This window comes from Xiphophorus maculatus, chromosome 15, assembly GCF_002775205.1.
Source record: "Xiphophorus maculatus strain JP 163 A chromosome 15, X_maculatus-5.0-male, whole genome shotgun sequence".
Taxonomy (NCBI): Eukaryota; Metazoa; Chordata; class Actinopteri; order Cyprinodontiformes; family Poeciliidae; genus Xiphophorus; species Xiphophorus maculatus.
The window spans coordinates 6,561,120-6,583,316 of record NC_036457.1 but is presented as its reverse complement, the minus strand read 5'-3'; the positions used below and the strand labels follow the sequence as shown (position 1 = coordinate 6,583,316).

General features: G+C 38.2%; 1 protein-coding gene across 15 annotated transcripts in view; it reads right to left on the bottom strand.

The window, feature by feature from the left end:
• ptprk (protein tyrosine phosphatase, receptor type K) overlaps positions 1 to 22,197 on the bottom strand; it is a 106,646-nt gene that overhangs the window by 42,323 nt on the left and 42,126 nt on the right. For all 15 annotated transcript variants that reach the window (XM_023347505.1, XM_023347504.1, XM_023347509.1 and 12 more), the window contains 7 exons: positions 21,013 to 21,135; positions 11,289 to 11,449; positions 10,054 to 10,105; positions 9,918 to 9,976; positions 5,943 to 6,024; positions 4,456 to 4,571; positions 1,949 to 2,123 (listed from right to left, as the gene is read on the bottom strand). In XM_023347505.1, coding sequence (XP_023203273.1) covers positions 1,949 to 2,123; positions 4,456 to 4,571; positions 5,943 to 6,024; positions 9,918 to 9,976; positions 10,054 to 10,105; positions 11,289 to 11,449; positions 21,013 to 21,135 — 768 coding nt within the window. The remainder of the gene's footprint in view (positions 1 to 1,948; positions 2,124 to 4,455; positions 4,572 to 5,942; positions 6,025 to 9,917; positions 9,977 to 10,053; positions 10,106 to 11,288; positions 11,450 to 21,012; positions 21,136 to 22,197) is intronic.

Below are 22,197 nucleotides of genomic sequence, written 5' to 3'. Positions count from 1 at the left end.
ATGAGCCGACTATTTACATTTAACTTTTTCCACCATCCTCACACTTCTCTTTACTCCCCCAGCCTCCCGTTCCTCCCCCACCCTTTAACTGTCACTCCCAGATCATTCTCCCCAAATCTCCTTCTCCTTTACCCCCCTCTCACTCCACCCTCCTCCTCCGTCTCTCCCTGGGAGATGAACTGAATATGTAAGCCATTGAAAATGAATGAATAAAGCATCCCATCTCAAACACACATTGGTGACACCTTATTAACCACATGTCAGAAGCACATGACAGCTAGGGCCCACACACAGTTTCCTATCCACACACGCCCGCCCACGGCCCACACATGTGCACGCAGACAACAATGGAGTTAACCCGCACAATGACGGAGTGAGTGCCCACACACACACATTCAGCCACAAGACTGGCAAACATGGATCTACATAAGCTCACATGAGCTCTGCTCATTAGCAAATGTTGTGGTAATGACTGACATTTAATCAGTCAGACTCAGAGGAGCTGTACTTGATTGGTAAGGGAATTAGACATTTGAAGTTATGAAAAAAAATGTTATTTAAGGTTTAAACAATATAAATTAATCAAGCAAAAAAGATAAAGGAAAGACACAGACCAATTTCTAAGATATTCAAGTGTTAAGCTGTACACTGTATATATCTATATTCTATATTGTGCAATGAACATGATTAAGATCATCTTATTAGTAACAATGTCAAGAAAAAGATGACATTATGCATAGCTTATGACTGGTTTTCAGGCTAACAGTTTTGTAATGAGTAGGCATGGGATGTTCTGAGAATTTCATGGAATAATGGCCTTAGGTAAAAATACCACCTGCAACACTGTGAAACAGTACAGCAGTAGCAGAACAAAGATTGAGAAAAAAATGACAAAAAAGAGCAAAAAACATAAATAAAAAAAATTTTAAATATTCCTTCTTATGCTAAAATAATGTATATAATATTAATTTACTGTTATTTGATTTAGGTAGGCAAAAATCTACAATTAGTTTACAAGCTGTCATGTTTATTGTGTAAAATATTCGATATTTTTCTGCCGTTTATCTTACATCAGGAGTCCAAAAAGCTGCTATTAGCTGTTTAATTAGTCAGGCCACTGCCTGTTTAACAGCTAACTATAGTATTAAAAACTATGTTACCTTCACCAAAAGCAGACTATTGTTGCAAATTGGCCTTTGAAGAGCTGCCAGTCATAATGCAGCCATGGTATATCTCACAAATGCCAAGTGCTGTATATACTACAACATAGCAAGGATGATACTAAGCACTCTTAGTTTAATAAGCACTCTTATTAAACTATGTTGGCTAATTTGCACAGTAAAAACCTAAAACTGTATATGGTGTGTGCACTATGTTCAAATTACTGATGAATTTAATGCTCGATTGCAAGCCCACTTCCCCTCCCCCAAATAATAAAACTTTCTAGTAGAAGTTTTAATCAGTTAATATTACTGACTGTAGGAATTTCTATTACTTAGAAAGTGAGCCATTTCATTTTTTGTCATTTTGATGATAATGGATTACAGATAATGAAATGACTCAGACTCTTTAAAGCTGATGGTGTGGATTATTTCTATATAGTTTATTTTTAGTCCAAGTTCAATCCTAGTCTTGTTTTTGAACTGAAAGCTTGGAAAATGATTGTACATGTATGGTGGTTTGGTTGGGCTTAATGGGGGACATATTATGTCAATAATTGATTTGTAGTCATATTGGAGTCTTCTGAATTTTAATTAAGCTCAGTCGTGCGCCTGGAGTCTTTAATACCATAAAAGAAGCATTAGTGAACATGTAGCAAGAATTTGAAAGCCTTTAGTTGCAGAAACAGTTGTCCTAAGTGGTGCCTCACCAGGTAGAAATAAAAAAACAATAAATCTTACAGATGAAGAAATGCTAAATGTATCAAAAACATTTCTGAATATCTCACCTCTCACAATAAGACCGGCAAAGTTAGACACTCCGGAGCCACGCTCCGACTGGGTGACACAGCGATACAAATCCTGATCCTGATTAGTGACTTCTTTGAGGTGGAAGGAGGCAGCAAACCGTCTGTGGTTGATGTTTTTGGTCTGGGCCACAGGAATATCTTCTCCATTTCTTCTCTGGAGAAGACACAAAACAAGCAGATAAATCACATTCTGCAGAGGCAGGGTAGTTTAACTGACTTGATCAAGGTCACATGTCAGTACTGGACTGCACAAACCAGCACACACACTCTCAACCCCTTCTGCAGGTTTGAAGCAGGTTTGAAGGTCATGACTACAATGGAGCAATAATGAAATCAGCAGCCATTAAACTCTTAATCATGTCAGCTGCTAGATGTATGGCTTACAGTTGGCGTGAGTATGTGTGTGTGTCTTAGCGCACAACTCTGACTTTAGCACTTCATATTTAGATGTATCTCTGCAGAATGTCACTCTGAGCAAACTGTGCCGTATGTTTTTATTATTTTATCTGTTACATCTTCAACTGTTAAGAATTTAGTCGGGACTGGCTAATTTTCATTTCATTACAAGTTTATGGATCTTGAATGAAGATTTTTGTCCATGAGGAGCTTAAGGCTTTCTTCTATATGAGTGTATTAGGTTATCCTGAGCTATGTATGTATTATGCTGATATAAACATAGGTTGCTGAGAGACACTTTTTTCATCAATCTGCTATTTTTCTACTGTCCAATTATGCATTAGAAGCATTTATTGCTGCTATTAACTGCATGTAAAGTCTGTTTCTGCTAAACGTAGAAGTTACATTAAAAGGGTCTTTCCTTTTCACTATTGCCAGATGTTGCCACTGTATGAGGGACTGAAACGTTAACAACTCACTGCAATCAACTGTCACCACATGTTCGTTAAAAACTCACTGACTTGATGCAATCGGTAAGATTTTTTTAGGGCAAACTTTTTCCAAATTGGCTGAATTTATAGCTGCCACCGATTTAGAATGGTTGCAGTTAAATTTATATTATGTATATAAAATTAGAGTGAACTGACAACTGTACTGGATGTGTTTGCTTTATAAATAAACTGAATTTAATTAAAACTGAAGACTTAAAGGCATATTCAACTGTCAAGCCACCCAACAGGACAAAAAAGCATTTCTTTAATCTCACACAATAAGGAAAATGTCAGTTTTGTGTTTTAACGTTTAATGTGCTTCATATCAGAATATCTTTTGCTGTACTAATAAATTGTTATTTTTAAAAAGCATTTTTAAAGGGGTAAAAAGGACAGAAATGCACAATATCATACTGATGAAAGATACAAACAAAGATGGTAAGTAAATTAGGTTTTATTTGCACCCTTAAGAAAAAATTGCTCCAGCTCTCCAATAGTAACCTTTGAAATTTGTTTATCTCCCTTACTATCCTCACAGATGTGAAAATATACCTGTGTCCTCATCCAACATTGTTGTGGCAGTTTTAGTTGTTTCTACCTTTTTAATTATTGCTCCAAAGATGTTTACTGTACTCTATGGGAACAGTGTTGTAGCAGTTTTCTTCATAAAAATCAACACACAACTGCCTTGCTTTAACGCAATGCTGCATTGACCTTCTCATTTTAAAGGGTGGCTAAGAGAAACTGCAATCATTGACTTAACATTTCAAATTCCTCAACTTAAAAAGGTAAATTTAGGAATGTATTTCAATAAATTTATTTAATAGGAATTGCAAACAATAGTTTATTTTTAGGTGAAGACTCCGGCGACACTTGAAGCGCTGAGAAACAACTTTATTAGGAGATTTGGTGAAGTTGTACCAAACACATCAATGTGAATTAAATATAAAATGCAAAAAGAAAATTTATAAGCTTTAACACATGAGGTGCTATTAAGTGAGGAGTGCACTGTACTTTTTGATTAGTCTTACACCAATGCTTTCTGCAACTAATCCTTTAAATGAGAAAATAACTGGGGACAAAAGAAAATATATGTTACATAATGTTTTCAGTATACCATTTCCAAACAAATTATTGTAAATGTTTCATAACTTAAAATTGAATTAAACTGAACTAAATTCTTGAATCAAATTATTCTTCAGGTAAAAGTGTTTTATTAATTTGATAAACCATATAGTCAAGCTACCCAGGTGAGATTAATTCCCCCCCCCCAAAAAAAACACAATTTTGATAATATTCAGTGTCTTAGATCCACTGCACATATATATAGTCTGTGTTATGGACCAAATAAATGTTCCCAAGACATGGTTCATTTAAAAAAATAAGTTAGTATCAGCATTGTTAATAAATTGTCCTCAGAGGCCCAAAAACAGAGTGTAAAAGCCTATCTTTGTATCTAGGTTAGGTGTATGTGGTTATTTTTGCATTTCTATTGATTGTATTTGCAGTTTTCTTTTCTGACTGCAAAACAAATAGCCCCTGGGAACAATAAAGTTCATCTTGATGTGTTTTCATGTTAGTGTCTGCATTTGACCTTACCTGTAACCAGAGTTTATTGCTTGATGTGTCTCTTCCTGTAGCGATGCACTGAAATGTGGCATTTTGCCCGGCATTCACCTCCACGTCCCCAAGACGCAGGAAATGAGGGGACTTATCTGAAATTGGGTCAAAGAAATAGTTATCCTTTTATGCGTGTGTGTTTTTTTGTTTGTTTTTGTTTCATTCTATTTGACTGTTGAAAGCATAAATGAGATATCAAACAGCCCAAGTTATTACCCCGTATACATTTTGAAACATAATGTTCCATTATTTTTTTGCAATTAGATTTTATTGGAGTTGGAGAAAATCAAAGCACTGAATTGCCCTGAGGTAAAATAAACATCACATCCAGTATACATAATTTCAGCAGTAACCAATTCTTAACTACAATCCAATGAAATGAAATAAGCTATTTAGACCAAGAAAATGTATTTCAGTGATGACGTTTTTATTCTGGTGGCATGATTGCAATCATAGATTGTATCTCCTACCGTAACTGAAAACCCACACACACCGGCGTGTTCATGCAAATGTGCACACACACACATGCATATACACACAAACCTGTGTCCAGAAATGCAGCTGTGAGAATGAATGCTTCTACTGTGGAGACTAAGTCCTAATTCCTTTTAGAAAACTTGCTCCTTCCACTTAGGAGTCCTGCTGCCTTTAAGGGTCTGAGGATCCTCTTTTTATATTTCTAGAGTTTGTTGTCTGGGTTTACCAATGTGTTTATAACAACAACCTCTAACAAAGAGAAAGAGACCTAAGGGATAAACTCCAGAGGGAAAGGTACAAGATATTTCATTTTTGTGACTTTTAATCAATAAAATGCATTAAGACACAGAATTGTCTTGAAAAATTTCTGCTCCAATCAGATAGATGAGATAAACTACATAGTAATGGCTTTCTTGCTAACATGAGGACCTTCAAGGAACATGCCTGTGGCCTTAGATTAGCAGACCACTCTGTTAACAGTGTGAGACTGTCGTCACCACTCTTTTTCGCCTCTAGCAGTGTGGAAACACTCAAGTGAGGAAAGAAGGGGACCTAGGACGTAGCCAGAATTTAAAATGGATCGTCGCTCCAATCTCTTTCCTGTCAGAGCAGAGACAAGACAGTGACTGTTTGCTCTGTGTGTGTCTTTGCACCGTGTGTGCTTCTGGGTTAAACGGGGGGAGAAAATGCTGAGTGGTCAGAATCTTCTCTCTCCATGATTGCCCTAATACTGTCTCATTTCCCGCTTCACCCTCTCCTGTTCCCTCTATCTTTCTGTTTTCTTTTCCCACAACCCCTCTCTCCATTTTTATGTCTCTGCTGCTTGTCTTTCTCTTTTTGCAGCATCCGTCCTCTTCTGTGTCACCTTCCTACTTATCTACCCGTTCAGCTGCAACAGAAACCATCCTAGGTATAGTCTAATTAGTGGCCAAAGCTATCAGCTTCTATTCAGCGAACTAGGACTAATTGCTGGCATGATAATGACTCACCGCATGGATAGCTGAGCACCTGAATGTCATCTATGGCGATGTAGCCGGCTTTGCTGTCCGACACCTCTGCTTCAAATATAACCTGAGAAAAAAAGGAGTCAAATTTAGCTTTCATTATCTTCATAATTGTCACTGTAATTCTATATCAATGATATGTGTAGGATATATAAAGGAAATAGTTAGCCTGTTGTAATCCCACACAACAGGGATTACAATAGCATAGTGTTAAAACTTGCAAACAGAAGTCTGAGATTCTTTGTAATTTTTTTTAACTGAATTTGTGTTGCATTGTTCAAATCACTGCTGTGTGTGTTCTCAGTATGTAATGCTGCATTAGGATGAGTTCAAACTTTAGATGTTTATCAGCTTCAAAACATCTTAATCACAAAAATGAATTAAAAATTAGCATGCAAATGTCCAATCATTTAAATCAGACTGGTTCAAGCAGGGAAACCGAAACAAGCAAGACTTTGACTTTTAGACACTGAAACAAACTATAAAGTATATAAATACAAAACATTTTCTTTTTACTTATCCAGCCCTATCAAATACTGAAGTTAAATTCCATACTTTTCCAGACTTTATGGGAACTGTCTGACATAGAAGAAAATAACCATAGCTCAGTTTCCACATTTGCAACCTTCACTCCAAGAGCTGCAAGAAGTGCTTGAATTCCCTGCCAGTTTATTATCTCTCTATCTAAAAAGCTCATTCTCCTCATCATTCTTACAATTACTCTCCCAGATTCATCTGTCACTGTTAAATGGACGTCCATCTCCCTTCATTCTTTATTGTTTCATCAACATCAATTTCTATTTCCTCACTGTGATTTTCTTTTCTTTGTCTCGCTTGCCATCTGTGTTCCAACACTGTTTGCTCAGTGTGGAGCGCTGTAATGAACAGAGAGGAAAAGCAATGGGAAAGAAAACGAGGCAGCCATCAAAAAGAGCGGCAGAGAGAGAAAGAGAGCAAAGGGGTGAGCAGTTGTTGTCATTCATCACCTCTAAAGGGAAATCTGCCGTGAACTGTTTACCCATAGCTTATCTTCTCTGCTTGTCACAGTCTCCCTCTTTCAGTCTCCCTCCCCTTCCAATCTATCTTTTCTCTCTCACCTATCATCTTTCACTCATAGCTCACTGCAGTGCCTAGCAGAAAGACATCAGCGGACTTTTAATACCATCGTCTCAACCTGCTTGACAACCAGCTAACACGTCTTCTCCGCCTTGATTCTCCTGATCATTTATTGCTCTCCTTTTATATTTTTTTAACAGGGCATCATGAAATGTTCTCACTTCTATGTACATTTATGTAAGCTGACAGGTGCTATCTTTAGCATGAATAACAGTTTTGGGCTACAGACATGTCCAAAGCCGTTCATCAAGGACATTTTGAGGGAACTCAGAAATGTAAATGTCGTTAAAAAGTTAAGCACATGAGTTGTCACAAACAGTTTGTCATCTAAAAGACTTCAAATATTTTTGAGCTATGATCTGTTACTTTAAGAACTTTGTTAAATAAATTATCCAACCAAATTACCAACCCTTTGTTGTTAGAGTCTGGAACACTTTAGGTCCCACAAGAGTTTATCATCACATGGAGACGTTACTAAGTACATTCTTACTCTCTGTCTGATTGATAAAACATATTATTTTATTCTTGCATTTATTTTACTTTCTCTGATCATATTCTCTTTGGTGACTTAAATAGCTCCAACTTGAGATCTGAATCTTTGATAGTTTTAATTATCAAACCACATCTTTTGGCAGTAAAATCTTTAGTAAATCATGTTTCACATAACTCAGAGTATTTTAGTCTCTGATAATATCTTCTATAATAGCTTTTGGAACTGAAATAAGTTTTAAATAAGTTGAAGCCTGCGGGTCACTGCAGTTTGGCAATAAGTTATTTCACCTCGCCATTTGATGTAATGATACATTTCATCATCAGCCACAAAATCCCTTAAGTTACGGATTGTACACTAGCAACTTCTGATCATCCAGGTGTCAAATATTTGCGGACGAGCTGATCTCATCATTGTGCTACAAGATTATTGATAGCACATGTTTACAAGTACTCACACAGGCAAAGCTGCTCTAAAATGCTGAAGGCAAAGGACTGACATATCATCACTCCAAAGTGGAGCTTGGCGAAGGCATACATCCTCTTATCATTCGGTTGCATATATCACTTTGATGTATGCATCTACGGGCACTGAATCAAAAATGTTTTAAAGCTGCAGGGAGGAGATATTTTTCATCTCATTTTATAGTCTGAATTCTGAGAAATGTAAATTTGGCTCCAGACACAGGCTGCCTGTACACGCAAACTAATATTAACCAAAGCTAAACAACAACAAAATGTTCTAGCAGCAAAACACAGAAGATAGATTTCTAATGGCGAGGCAAAGAAAAGAAAATCTTACCAGTGCCTCAAGTCAATAATGGCTACAAAAAAAAAACAAACTACTTAAAACAGAATGTAGGTGCAACTGAAACTGGAATCAGTGTGTCATTCCTCTGCTAAGTATACACGGACATTCCTAAAAACAAAATATTCCTTGACATTAGAAAGTCATAGAAACCCCTTCAAACACATCTGCAAATACGACGATAGCACACATAAACCCCTCATGTGTTGCATAAATATTTTTTTATACCAAAAAAAGGTGCAAGGGGGAAAAAAATCAAATGTGGTCTTGGTGTTCTTGGAACTTTTCTCAAAGAGGTTGCCAGCATGTTGCTAAATTTAATACTAGCTCAGTTCTTTGTTGAAGTATGCTGACGAAACTGCAACAAAAAGAAATTCCAAGCACATCTGCAACTCACAATTTTGAGTATAAATAAAGTAAAAGGATGATGTAGCTATGCTTTCAGCAAGAAATAAAAACACAATCATGGGGCTTCAATGGACAAAATAAGGGGTTCAAATAAATGTCTATTTCAACTGTGTTGTCAGATTTCTATATAAAAAATATAAACATACTAATGTAAAAACTCACTATATTACTGGTTCCAAACCACAAAGTACTGAAATTAAAATCGTTTCATGATCTTGAGAGACAAAGTTTTCATGGTCGAAATAGATGAAATAATGGCATCATTGATAATTACCACTCCAGGAAAAAGCTATGTGTAGGTGTATGTGGTTTGTGTGTTCATCTATTTCTGTCTCTGAGGGTACAGTATGTCTACATGAGAAAAGATTTCCCCTGGAGAAATCAGTCAAGCGAAAGTGCTAAGATAGACGCGTGTTCAAACATGACAAAATAGCTTCATAACCTCAGGGCCAATAACCTGCTTCAAAGTCTGAAAACGTTACATGCGCCTCAGCAAATTAAGATGATTATGTTCAATTAAAACATGTTGACACGTGGGTTTCGAGCTTGTGAGCTCCCGCCACAGTCAGAGGGATGAGGGCACCAGATGGGCCATTTGGGGGACGCTTTGCACTTGGCCTTATAGTAGTGGTATACTGTCCCCAGGCTGTGTGTGATGGCTTGATCTATATTTATGCCTACAAGAACATTCAGCAACAGGATACCCTGAAAACATGAGCACATGTGTTAACAACAGCCGCCAAACACACAAACACAATTTAAGAAAGAACAAAACAAAACACACACACGCACATACACACAAAATCAGTATAATGGAACCTAACGCAATGGTCCTGCAATGCTCTCTTCAGGTGCTCATTAAAGATGCATAAATAATACATAAAAAAACATTAAAGACAATGTTGGTTATGTCAAAGGCAACTGTGACGACATGCTCACAAGCATGCAAACACATGTACGCATAAACACACACCCTAGCCTAATCGTCACCTCCTGAGACTCAGTCAACACAAATAAATCAGCAGCCTGCCTCACAGCATGAGTATGTGTCTGCCTTTGTGCATGATGTGTGTTTTCACATTAACTCTACTGGATATGAATCATTCTACATAGCCCTTGGCTGAAACTCACAAATTTACCTGGTATTCATTAGGCCAAAAGGTGGACACGGCAAGTTCAGCTTTCAGCCAGCCTTTACCTAGAGAACATAATTAGAGCCAACATGAGAAAATGAAATCACAAAAGTGCAGATCAACAGAATAAGCGGAACTTTACCAGTGTAGGATGTCACGTTCCATATTGGGTTTGCCAAAGGACCTTTGTTTACCTAGAAATAGTACAAAATACAATGTTTTACAGGAGTCACCCAAACAGCACATGGTTTGCAGATTTACAAATTCAATGATAAGAACATGTGATAAACCAGACAAACTTATGATGGTTTATTTTAGGTAAGGGCTGATTACCAGTATTAGCGCTCAGTGAAGGACAAACTAAAGCAGCACGTTAATGTGAGCATTTTAGTTTAAAATACTGTTTAAATATTCTAAAACCATGAAGCCATTCTATTGTTATTCATGGTCGTCATACTGTGAAAAGCTCCCAATGGACCAGTTCCAGTTTGTATCATAACATAAGGCTGCACCATAATAAAAAAGTTTTTTTAAATTACAGTAATTTAACATAAGTACTGTGGTGCTGATAGGAGTTGTGGTATATCTATTATCTCCTTTACAGTCTTTTGCATCTACGCCTCCATCAACTGCTGACCTTCCACATTTTTGGTTGATGTCATTCATGTCCAGTGTGAGCATCTGCTGCAGTTAGACTCTGTCCAACTGGCTAAATATTATGTTAAAATGAAAAATGCAAGTTCAAAACACTTAGAATATATTGCAATTTTTACATTGTGCCACCTGAACAAAAAATATGATCAATTTAAAACTTCTGAAATCTGACAGAAATAAATAAAAAATAAAAAGGAAAAAAAGGAAAATAAATACTAAAACACATAATTTAAGAAAAATTTAATTTCACTCAGAACCAGAAAGTGAAATGGGCTTTTTGGTTTATCAAATTTATGTGTTATTAGGATATTATTTTTATTTCCTTTCCTTTGTCCAAGTTAGCAAACGTAAGTTTGATGCACAAAATGTGGGAATGTTTCACTAAAGAACAGATGACATTTTTCTCTAAATTTTCTTTGTTGTTGTTTTAACTGGAGGGACTCTGGTTTCCATCTACAACTGTGACAAACAAAAGCTTTCATTTGCTTAAATTAATGCATTCCAGCTCATCGAATGTAACCTAAGGGAAGAAAAAAAAATTATTCACAGATGGTGGCTAAGGTTTACATTTGGACTTAATTTATACTTTTTTTCTCCTAGGGATAGACAAAAACTAAATAAAGTAAAGCAATCATTCTCAGACCATTAAGCCGCTACAACCAGAGGCTCCTTCACCAAGGTGGGAAAAAACTAGAGGAGTTTCTCTGGATTAGTACTCCGTACCTTCACCAGGATATTAAGGGTTCCTGGGCTGGAGCCATCAGGGCTTGTCAGGAGATAGTTGAAGTCGATACAGTGAGTGTCGTTCTCTTTCATAACTGGCAGCTGAAACCTGGCCTTCTCCCCAACATCATACTGAGAAACATCCACAAACATGTAGGAACCTGAGTGCAGGAAAGGACAAAGCAAAAGTTCAGTAAGTACAGTATGAAGATCAACATCCCAAATAATCAGAAAAAGTAAGAAACTTGTGAATGCAAGCCAAGAATGAGTTCCTTTTTGTGACAGCTGTTTCTGTTTGTGCACACAATACTTATTCAAATTCAGTGCCTAGAGAGACTGCTTAATGGTGCCCTCTGAGGAGGCAGTTTGTGTGAAGACAGTCAGTAGTATGACTGTAGTTGCCAAGAGTGGGCTGTATGCCCACAGCTTGTCTTGCATGTACCTACATGAATAAACCCACTGCTCTGTGTAGGATCTTTTCACCATTATGCATAAGAATTACCCAGAGAGCATTTCCCAGAAAAACAGCAGTAAATTTAACCCATGACTAACAGACATTTTTCATTTGGGACAAACAGGATTTAAGTCAAAGTCAGCTTATCATTGTGTTTTCTATCTGCTTCCTGGTTCATTTTCTGATACAGATACCTATGAGTCATTGCCTCCACAATCTAAACATTTTTGGACTTTTTATTGAATGCTGGGTTTGTGCTGCTGAGACAAAAGTTTGATTAGTTTTAACCAAATCTGTGACTGAGTTTGTTGTGTTGGAGAAGCATCTTAAAGGAACCTCATCGATCAATAAAGATGCTCAGTTTGAATTGTACAATGATCAGGTTTCATTGAAGCTCTTCCATAAGATGAAACAAGAGTTAGTTCAATGCTAAAATCATAATATAATTGCCCATATGCTTAGTTAAAAAAATAAATAAATTCCGTTACTTTAGATAAACTTCCAGTTTATTTAGTAAGTATATTATGCACATTAGTGCTATCTTTGTACAATATTAATTTGACCAGAGAACCGTTTAAAATTTTTATTTTTTTTTTAAACAGTGTAAATATACGGTTCTTATTAAAAATCTGTTGCCGAAATGCTCCTAGGCAGATAAAAGTTTGCTACAATAAGTTGGTGAGAGGGTGGGTTGCTATTTTGGTCAGAAAAGTCTTGAATCTCGTTCATAAAGGAGTCAGTTTCTTTGGATGAGAAAATTAGTGAAGGCATTTTAGACTTTGGTATACTACTAAGCACTTTAATACTTTATATTCCCAATGGACTACTGCAGAAAATGAAGCAAAAAAAAAAAACTTAATCTGGGTGTACAAAGAGCCAGCCCATCCAGATGTTCTACTAATCAGCTAAGACTTCCACCAGATGTTGCTGCTCTGCAATATGATGAAATGCAATACTTCCCTCCTTTGTATTAATTTGATAACCTAACATTAGCTGGTTATAAATGATACATTAGCCAAACAAATTATTTTTATTAAAGGTTGTATTTGTTCAGCAGAAGTAGTATGAAATACACAAGATAACACAAAGACCAGTTTGTTATAGCACTTTCAATTTACTGAGTTGAGCCATTGGACTAATCTTCGACTTTCAGGAATAATATACATTGTTCGTATTAAAAAGAAGAATTGAAAAGATTAGCAGTGGAGAGAGGCAGATGAAAACACCACGTGGAGTGTATAATAGGACATAATTAACAATTACCATTAAGATATCTAAACACAAAAAAGGTACAATGACGTAAAATAGGCCTTGACAATAACAAAAGTTGTTCTATTTTAATTGCATATTGTTTTATGCTCGATATACATTATACAGTAGTCATAAAAACAATTGTGATTATGAATTATTGTTTAGCTAATCTACTGTGATAAAACACTCCCTTCAGAACAAAGCGGAACATTGTGGGCTTTCAACAAAAGAACGCAAGCATCTAGTTATGGACACATCATTCACCACTGTAGTTATTTAGGTAGCTCCTTCTGCTTGATTTCTCCTCTTCAGTTGTTGTTAGTACCAACTTACATGCCTACTTTTGCACAAATAACAGCTGAAAGATGTTTCCCTCTTTATTTATTACAATAAAGTTACTTGCTGGTTGTAACTGCCACCAAAGGTCCCAAAAAGAAAACCAATCAGGAACTAACTGATGAACATCATTCTTATTTCATACTTTTTGGCACTGATGCTAAAATGGTTACATGAAAAAAGTGTCATTAAGATAGCTGCCAGCTAAAAATACTTCTATCAGTTAGAGACCCAGATATGTCAGAGCTCACACAACACTGCAAAATATAACCTTTGGCGCCTTACCAAGTAATTACACTGCCTTAAAAAAAGGCAGTGTATATATATATATATATATATATATATATATATATATATATATATATATATATAGAGAGAGAGAGAGAGAGAGAGAGAGAGAGAGAGAGAGAGAGAGAGAAAGAGAGATAGATAGATATATAGATATCTATATATACTGTATATCTCCAGCAAATAGATAAACAGTGTGTTAAACCTGTTGAGTGATGTTAACATTAACATGATTTCCAGTAAAAGTCCTACCAATGACCTACACAATCACACTAATGATAACAACTAACCTGAGACAAAAATAGCCTGGGAAAATGTGGGTAAGAGACAGTTCATGAAACTAGATGCATTCAAACACGATCTGTGGCATCCAAGCCGACTTCATGATGCCAAGAACATCTGACACCTTAAGTCTGCCAGTTTCTAAAATGGCTGATGCCTTTGAAATGCCAAAGTCGAAAATGGCTCCTAATAGAATGATGACATAATCATGAGCCTGAAAAAAATGCTATGACAGCCTTAAGACTTAAATGTGTCACAAAAATAACAGGTGTGTGGCAGTGATATGGAGAAACAATACAATTATTTGTTTAGTTTAACTATATTTACATTAATTTGATTTAGTTATTTTTCATTTGTTTCTCAACCTGCCAATTATTCGTAATAAACATCAACTATCTGGTGATATGTATGCATATACATATGAATTTCACTAGTTCAAAGGCAAAACATGATGAATGTTTATAATTAAAACCAAGCCAGACCAAATGTTTTGCTTTTTATAGCAAAGATGACCACTGGAATACATCCACATAAAGCTCTTCCGTTTTCTTCCAACTGTGTTGCATGAATTATTTGCTTTTATGGACCAAATTTATGAAATTGAAAACATGCATCTCAAGTTCAGCAGATGGGAGGAATTTGCACACATTTTGGCATTAAGAGATTAAAGACTTTGTCCTCTCTTCAGTCACAAACACATCAAGTCCAGAAGACATCAAACTGGTACAGAAAAACATTTTTGGTAGCACCCCTGCTTCACTTCCACTTCCTTTACCCCTGCCTCCTATTTCCTTCTTCTGCATGAAAAATATCACTAACTTGTAGAAACTTTTCCACATTTACCCAGACTTAATGGCCTAAGTAACTCTAATCTTGCTCCTTGCTCCAGCTATATGATACATAAATATGAGGGCTTTTTTCTAACTACAGTATACACATTCAAATCCAAATAAAGAATACAAAAATACAGTAAATAATTAAATAAGCAAAGCAGGACACAATTCAACAAGCTCTGTCCAAACAATCAGGCCATAGCCTTGCTGATCTGACCAACATACAACTTAGGAAGGTGAACAAAGGCTAATTGGACTTAGCAGTCTCAGTGCTCCACAAATCAAGCTTTACTTTGACTGCACTTCAACTGACACCACCACCATTAAGTTTATAGTCAAGGTATACCAGAGAGGCTGTCAAAGAAGGTGACTTTAATGTTATTTTTAATGATGTGTTGATGCATTTCTCGTGATTCATTATTAAAACATCCAGTGACACAGTTGCAGTTTTCATCTTTGTCTTTCTGTTTCTCCTCCCTCATTTGAAAAATTGCTATTGAAAGAAAGCGGAAAAAGAGGAGACTTGGAGAGAAAGGCATGCCAAATAGGTTTAGAGTTTTACTGGCTGACAACATTATGAGTCGAGAGTATCTGCTTTAGTCTGCTGAGCCTCAGAGTTTCAGCCTGTGAATGTTCAACTGGCGCTATGTTCTTTGCCAACATAGCTTCCCAGCCCTCTCCATGGTGGACTGCCAGCATCAGCCCCCAGCGAGATTACATAGATGAGTTTTAGCTCTTAAAAAATTTACTAACCATCCATGGACACTTAACACATTTAACACTGCCTTTGGTTCAAGGAGTGATTAGTAAGTGGGACAAATAAATCTAGGTTAAAGCAAAAAAAGTTTCCCAATTGCAAATACATTTAATTTAAAAAACTACCTTAACAGATTATTAATTGTCTTCTGACATCACCCATCATCTTTGAGATGCCACACATTCACAGTAACTCTATAAGAAGACTCTTGGAAGTTGCTAATCTGTTGTTATGCTGAATATTTTTGGAGCTGCCTATTCAAATTTTGCCATGCCTTCAAGGAGAATTTAACAATCAGTTCCAACATAAACATAGCTGCCGTTCCCATAGGCCAGGCATTTACTGTCATAACTGAAGACTTTCCTCTCTGGAAAAATCCTACTTAAAGGCTATGTCTCTAATCCTCTCCGAAGTCTAATTTCCCATTCACTGCAACCACTGTTCCACACCCGGCTGGCATTATTAGCAGCCGGGTGTCAATAATGCACTCGGCTGCAAAGGGATCAGTTCATGATCCTGTACCTTTAGGCAAGGCAGTGAACCAACATCTCCAAGCCATTAACCTGCTTTGCAATCCCTCCGACCTGCTCATCCCACAAGGTTCTGGAGAAGTTAATGCTATGTTAATTCTAGGCATAACAGATCTGCTCCCCTGGGAAAGGTGTTTAACCTCGCCGAGGTAGCAACTCTGCCTACACTGCAGAGTGATATAACATATAATGCAAGGCTGTCCACCAATGGATATCTATATTTTGTCATAAACAACTACTTACTAGACACCAACCCACATTTCTAGAGCAAAATCTAAGTCTATGTGAAAGCTGAGGAGAGAAGATGTTGAAATGAACTTTTCTTTAAATGTCAGCAAAGGTGGGTTGCCATGATAACAAGCATCAGAGACAAACAAAATCATTACATTGTCATGGTAACAATGTTGTAATCTTCCCTAACAAAAAGAGGACATGAGGAAAATTAAGATAAGAAATGACAAAGAGTGAAAGAAACTTTAGCAAGAATAATTTTTGTCATGTTTTGCTCTTAAAGATCACTAGTCCAACATCTCTACTTCTTTCTTTGAGATTTTAATTTGATAAAGCCAGTTATTATTTGAACATTGCTCAGCTAGTTAATACTAAAACATTTTTCGTTTAACACTGTAAAGTAGGCAACCTTGCCTGTTGGCCGCTGTTGATTAATGACCTCATATTCTGTTAATTAGACACTCGGCCCTGAGGCAGAAAGATTTAATTTCCCGTTCATCATCATTGCTGAGAGAAAAAAAAATCAACTGATTGAAGAGGGGTAGAGGAGAGAAGGAAAGGACAAGAGAGGAGAGTAAAAAGAAGGAGAGTTATAGTCTGGAATAAAGTGTTAAGCTCTGATAGAAAAAAGAATACTTGTTTAACGTAAAATGTCTGCATTTCACTTTTCCTTCAGTCAAAGCATTTATTATAATATACCTGCAGAATTTGGAACAAGTTTCACAATAAATATAATTGAACAGAATCATTAAACATCAACACATATGGAGGATTTTGTCAGGGTTGGCAAAGTAGTTAAACTTGTTGATACCGAAGTAAGGCACTATAAGAGACTTTCAGAGAAGTCATAAAACATAGCCACAGGGTTTACAAAATGATTGATGATAGACACAAGACAAAAATGAAAGCATGCTATGTTGCCCTGAAAACATAAACTCCTATTTTCTCTTTCACTGTTAGTATCAGGAGGGACTTTCCTGAGTAAAAAAAAAAAGAAAGAATAAAAAGCTCACAAAATCATATGAGCTGGCTTTTTGTGAAGGAGTCAATGTTTTAAAGCTCTTACTTCAACAGTTTATTAAGTAAGATTATAAAACGTTAACAGTGCTAAATATTTTTAGTACACTTGTGTTTATGCTACAGATTATTGCAGGTGTCATTTCACTTGCCTTATGCATCACATTTAATCAACCACTAAAATGTTCAATCGCACAATCGCCAACCACTTGAAGCCCCTTTAAAAAATGGAAGTGAAAGTTCAGGCACGACCTTCACTATTGTAACAGTTAAAGTGCAGGATGGACATTTCATCAAATATCCATAAATAATTATATATATATATATATATAAAATTCCCTTCTCACCCACCGCGGGTGGTTCTTATCCTCTGAGCTCGGGTCCTCTACCAGAGGCCTGGGAGCTTGAGGGTTCTGCGCAGTATCTTGGCTGTGCCAAGGACTGCACATTTCTGGACTGAGATGTCTGATGTTGTTCCTGGGATCTGTTGTAGCCATTGGTCCAGTTTGGGGGTGACTGCCCCGAGGGCCCCGATGACCACAGGCACCACTGTGGTCTTCACCTTCCAGGCCCTCTCCAGTTCCTCCCTGAGGCCCTGGTATTTCTCTAGTTTCTCGTGCTCCTTTTTCCTGATGTTGCAGTCGCTTGGTATTGCTACATCTATCACAACGGCTTTCCTCTGTTGTTTATCCACTACGACAATGTCTGGTTGGTTCGCCATTACCATTTTGTCTGTCTGGATCTGGAAGTCCCACAGGATCTTAGCTCTGGCGTTCTCCGCCACCTTTGGGGGTGTTTCCCACTTTGATCCCGGGGTTTCCAGTCCATATTCTGCACAGATGTTTCTGTACACTATGCCTGCAACTTGGTTATGTCGTTTCATGTACGCTTTCCCTGCCAGTATCTTGCACCCTGCTGTTATGTGCTGGACTGTCTCAGGGGCCTCCTTGCACAACCTACACCTTGGGTCTTGTCTGGTGTGGTATATCTGGGCCTCTATTGCTCTGGTGTTTAGGGCCTGTTCCTGGGCGGCCAGGATGAGGGCCTCTGTGCTGTCCTTGAGTCCAGCTTTTTCCAGCCATTGGTAGGATTTACTGATATCAGCCACTTGGGTTATTTGCTGGTGGTACATCCCATGTAGGGGCTTGTCCTGCCATGATGGTATCTCTGGCACCTCAACCTCCGTTCCCTGTTGTCTGAGATATTCACTGAGCACATTGTCTGTTGAGGCTTTGTCCCTGATGTATTTATGGATCTTAGTTGTTTCGTCCTGGACTGTGGTTCTCACACTCACTAGTCCTCTGCCTCCTTCCTTGCGGCTCGTGTACAGTCTCAGGGTGCTGGATTTGGGATGGAATCCTCCATGCATTGTTAGTAGTTTTCTAGTCTTAATATCAGTGGCTTTTATCTCCTCCTTTGGCCAGCTAATTATTCCAGCAGGGTATCTGATTACTGGCAGGGCATAGCTGTTTATTGCGCGGATTTTGTTCTTGCCATTGAGCTGGCTTCTCAGGACTTGCCTTATTCGTTGGAGGTATTTAGCTGTGGCTCCTTTCCTTGTGACCTCATCGAGGTTGCCATTTGCTTGTGGTATACCTAGGTACTTGTAACTGTCCTCTATGTCTGCTATTGTTCCTTCTGGGAGTGAGACCCCTTCTGTGCGGATGACCTTCCCCCTCTTTGTGATCAGCCGACCACACTTCTCTAGTCCGAATGACATCCCAATGTCCGTGCTGTAGATCCTGGTGGTGTGGATCAGTGAGTCGATGTCTCGCTCACTCTTGGCATACAGCTTGATGTCATCCATATAGAGAAGGTGGCTGATGTTGGCCCCATTTTTGAGTCGGTATCCGTAGCCAGTCTTGTTGATAATTTGGCTGAGGGGGTTCAGGCCTATGCAGAACAGTAGCGGGGACAGAGCATCTCCTTGGTATATGCCACATTTGATGGACACTTGTGCAAGTGGTTTGCAGTTGGCTTCAAGGGTGGTTTTCCACAGCTTCATCGAGTTTGCAATGAAGGCTCTCAGAGTCCTGTTGATGTTATACATCTCTAAGCATTCAATGATCCAAGTATGCGGCATTGAGTCATAGGCTTTCTTGTAATCAATCCAAGCCATGCACAGGTTGGTGTGTCGGGTTTTGCAGTCTCGGGCAACTGTGCGGTCTACGAGGAGTTGGTGTTTGGCTCCTCTGCTATTTACACCGATACCTTTCTGTGCCGTGCTCATGTGTTTATCCATGTGTTTGCTTATCTTGGCCGCTATGATGCCTGACATGAGCTTCCATGTTGTGGAGAGGCAGGTTATTGGTCGGTAGTTGGGTGGGACTGGACCCTTTGATGGATCCTTCTGGATTAGGATTGTCCGCCCTTCAGTTAACCATTCAGGGTGAGTCCCACTTTGTAGCAGCTGGTTCATTTGGTCTGCCAGTCGCTCATGGAGGGCAGTGAGTTTCTTTAGCCAGTAGGCATGGATCATGTCAGGCCCTGGTGCTGTCCAGTTTTTCATACCTGAGACTCTTTCTTGGACATCTGTCACAGTGATGGTTACCAAGGCTTGCTCAGGGAGGTTATTATGGTCCTCTCGTAGAGAGATCAACCACTGTGCATTGCTGTTGTGGGACGCCTCCCTTTCCCATATGCCTTTCCAGTATTGTTCAGTCTCCAGCCTTGGTGGGTCTACTCTGTTGTTATTACCCTGCCATTGAGAGTACACCTTAGCTGGTTGAGTGGAGAAGAGCCGGTTAATCCTTCTGGATTCATTCTCCCTTGTGTATCTCTTTAGGCGGCTGGCCAAGGCTTGGAGCCTCTGTTTGGCAGTTTCGAGTGCTTCAGGTATGGGCATCTGCCTGTACTTTCTGGGTACTGGTCTTTTCATTGTACCCTTGTGGAGCTCTGACAGTTGGCTCACTTCCCTCCTTGATACCTTGATTTTAGCCTCTAACCGTCTTTTCCATGGTGGGTATTGGGTCTCATGGCGGCTCTTATAGCCAAGTGTCTCAAGGATCACTGATGCTGAGTTGTAGATCAGCTCATTGGTTTCTGTTATGGTGTTGGTAGGGATTGTTCTCAATGCTGCATTCACATTCTCAATGATCTCTGATGGTACTTCACTCAGCCGTTGTAATTGGCGCCGAGGAGGTCTGGTTGTCATTCGGGTCATGATTTTCTCTCTCAGGTCAGCAGCCGTCTCGTTCAGCTCTGATTCGCTCAATGGGGCCGTGTATCCCCTGACTGGGTGGGGACTTGTAGTTAAGTCCCCACAGTTCTGACATCCAGGTTCCTCCTTTTTGCCGTAGCATTTGTGTTGTATTTCGTCAATCTCAAGTTGTGATAGCAGTTGCCGTTTGCGGATGTTGGAACACTGAGCTACTAGTTGTTTAGCGCTTAGTGTTGACTGGGGATGTCGAAGTAACCATTCCTCCATATATATATATATATATATATATATATATATATATATATATATATATATATATATATATATATATATATATATATATTTCAGCTCTTAAGAATGGCATTCATCATATGTGCAATCAACATCTATTCTATTTTAAATATAATTAATCCAAGGACAGATAGATGTTATTGAGAATTCTTAAATTTAGTTCAATTGTATATATGCCTTTTTATTCCAATAATGTAGTTGTTGATATACTACATTTAAATTATTTGTAAAATAATATAAATGTAATCATTTAAAATAACTTAAATCTAATATATACATAAAGTTGGACGGTACCTTGTGGCAGGTCTGGTGAGACGTATGGCACTTCCTGGGTGTTGATGTGTGTCCAGTCAAAGTCATCATAAGGGTCTTGCTGGTAGTCACACTGAGAGAAACCCTCGTCAAATGTACAGCTTCCTGCAGACAAAAAGACATAATAAAGTTGATTTAATCTGAACAGAAAGATGGCTTGCAGAAATAAAAGTTTACTTTGATACCATATTCATTTTGCTCTCCCTCTTTGGTTCGTTCCCATTTGCTTTCTTTCGACAAATGTCTGTTTGCCAGAGCTCATTAAAAAACCACCAGGAGTTCAAGCTCCATCAGTCATCACTCAAGGCCAATCAGGATCACCTCTGACTCAAAGCAACAGAGCCTTCAGCTGATCATCTGAGCCCATCACCACAGCCTTGGGCTAACCATGTGTGAGCTGGCCGCCTCTGGCTCCGCCTTACCAGGAAGTTGGCCCTAACACAGAGAGACGTCACTTGTCCCTGACAGCTAGCCGAACCGATCGACCCGCAGTGATATGTGGCTCATGCTGGTAATATCGCTGATAGGAACAGCATGCTGGTCACTACTAGCTATCTGATTCATTGACCTAGCGGTGATGCAGAGCTTGTGTTAATAAAATGGCTGGAAGGCACATGGATAAGAAAAGCCTCAATACCATCTGATTCAAGTCTTTGCCAGTTAGTGAAAGAGAGGTGTCCTTTGTGTCCTTCATGAGCTAAAGTAGATATGGATGGCATGTAAAAACCTGTGGAGAAATCTTTAGATTATTTGTAAATTCTGAAAAGTGAATGATCTCCTGGTTTGCTGCCCCATTTTGCCCCATTTTGCACTCAAGATGGATACATCTTGAGTGTGCAAGTATATTTTTCTCATAAGTTTCTTGTGACCAGTTGGTCAATGGCTGGTTAACCTAAAAATGGTCTGTTTCCAGCTACTTGTCAATCCATAAGTTTCTTGTGCCTTCTGTTGAAAAATAAAGTGACAAAAATATAAATGAGTCTTTTAATATTGACTGAATTTGCTTCTACCAAAGCTAATTGAGCTATAGTACCATTAGAAGTGATTTCTATAACAGATGGATTGACAAGTAGCTGGAAACTGACCATTTTAAGGTTAACCAGCCATTGACCAACTGGTCACATTTAAATGGCACATCAAACGGCAATAGGATGTGAATTTGACCCC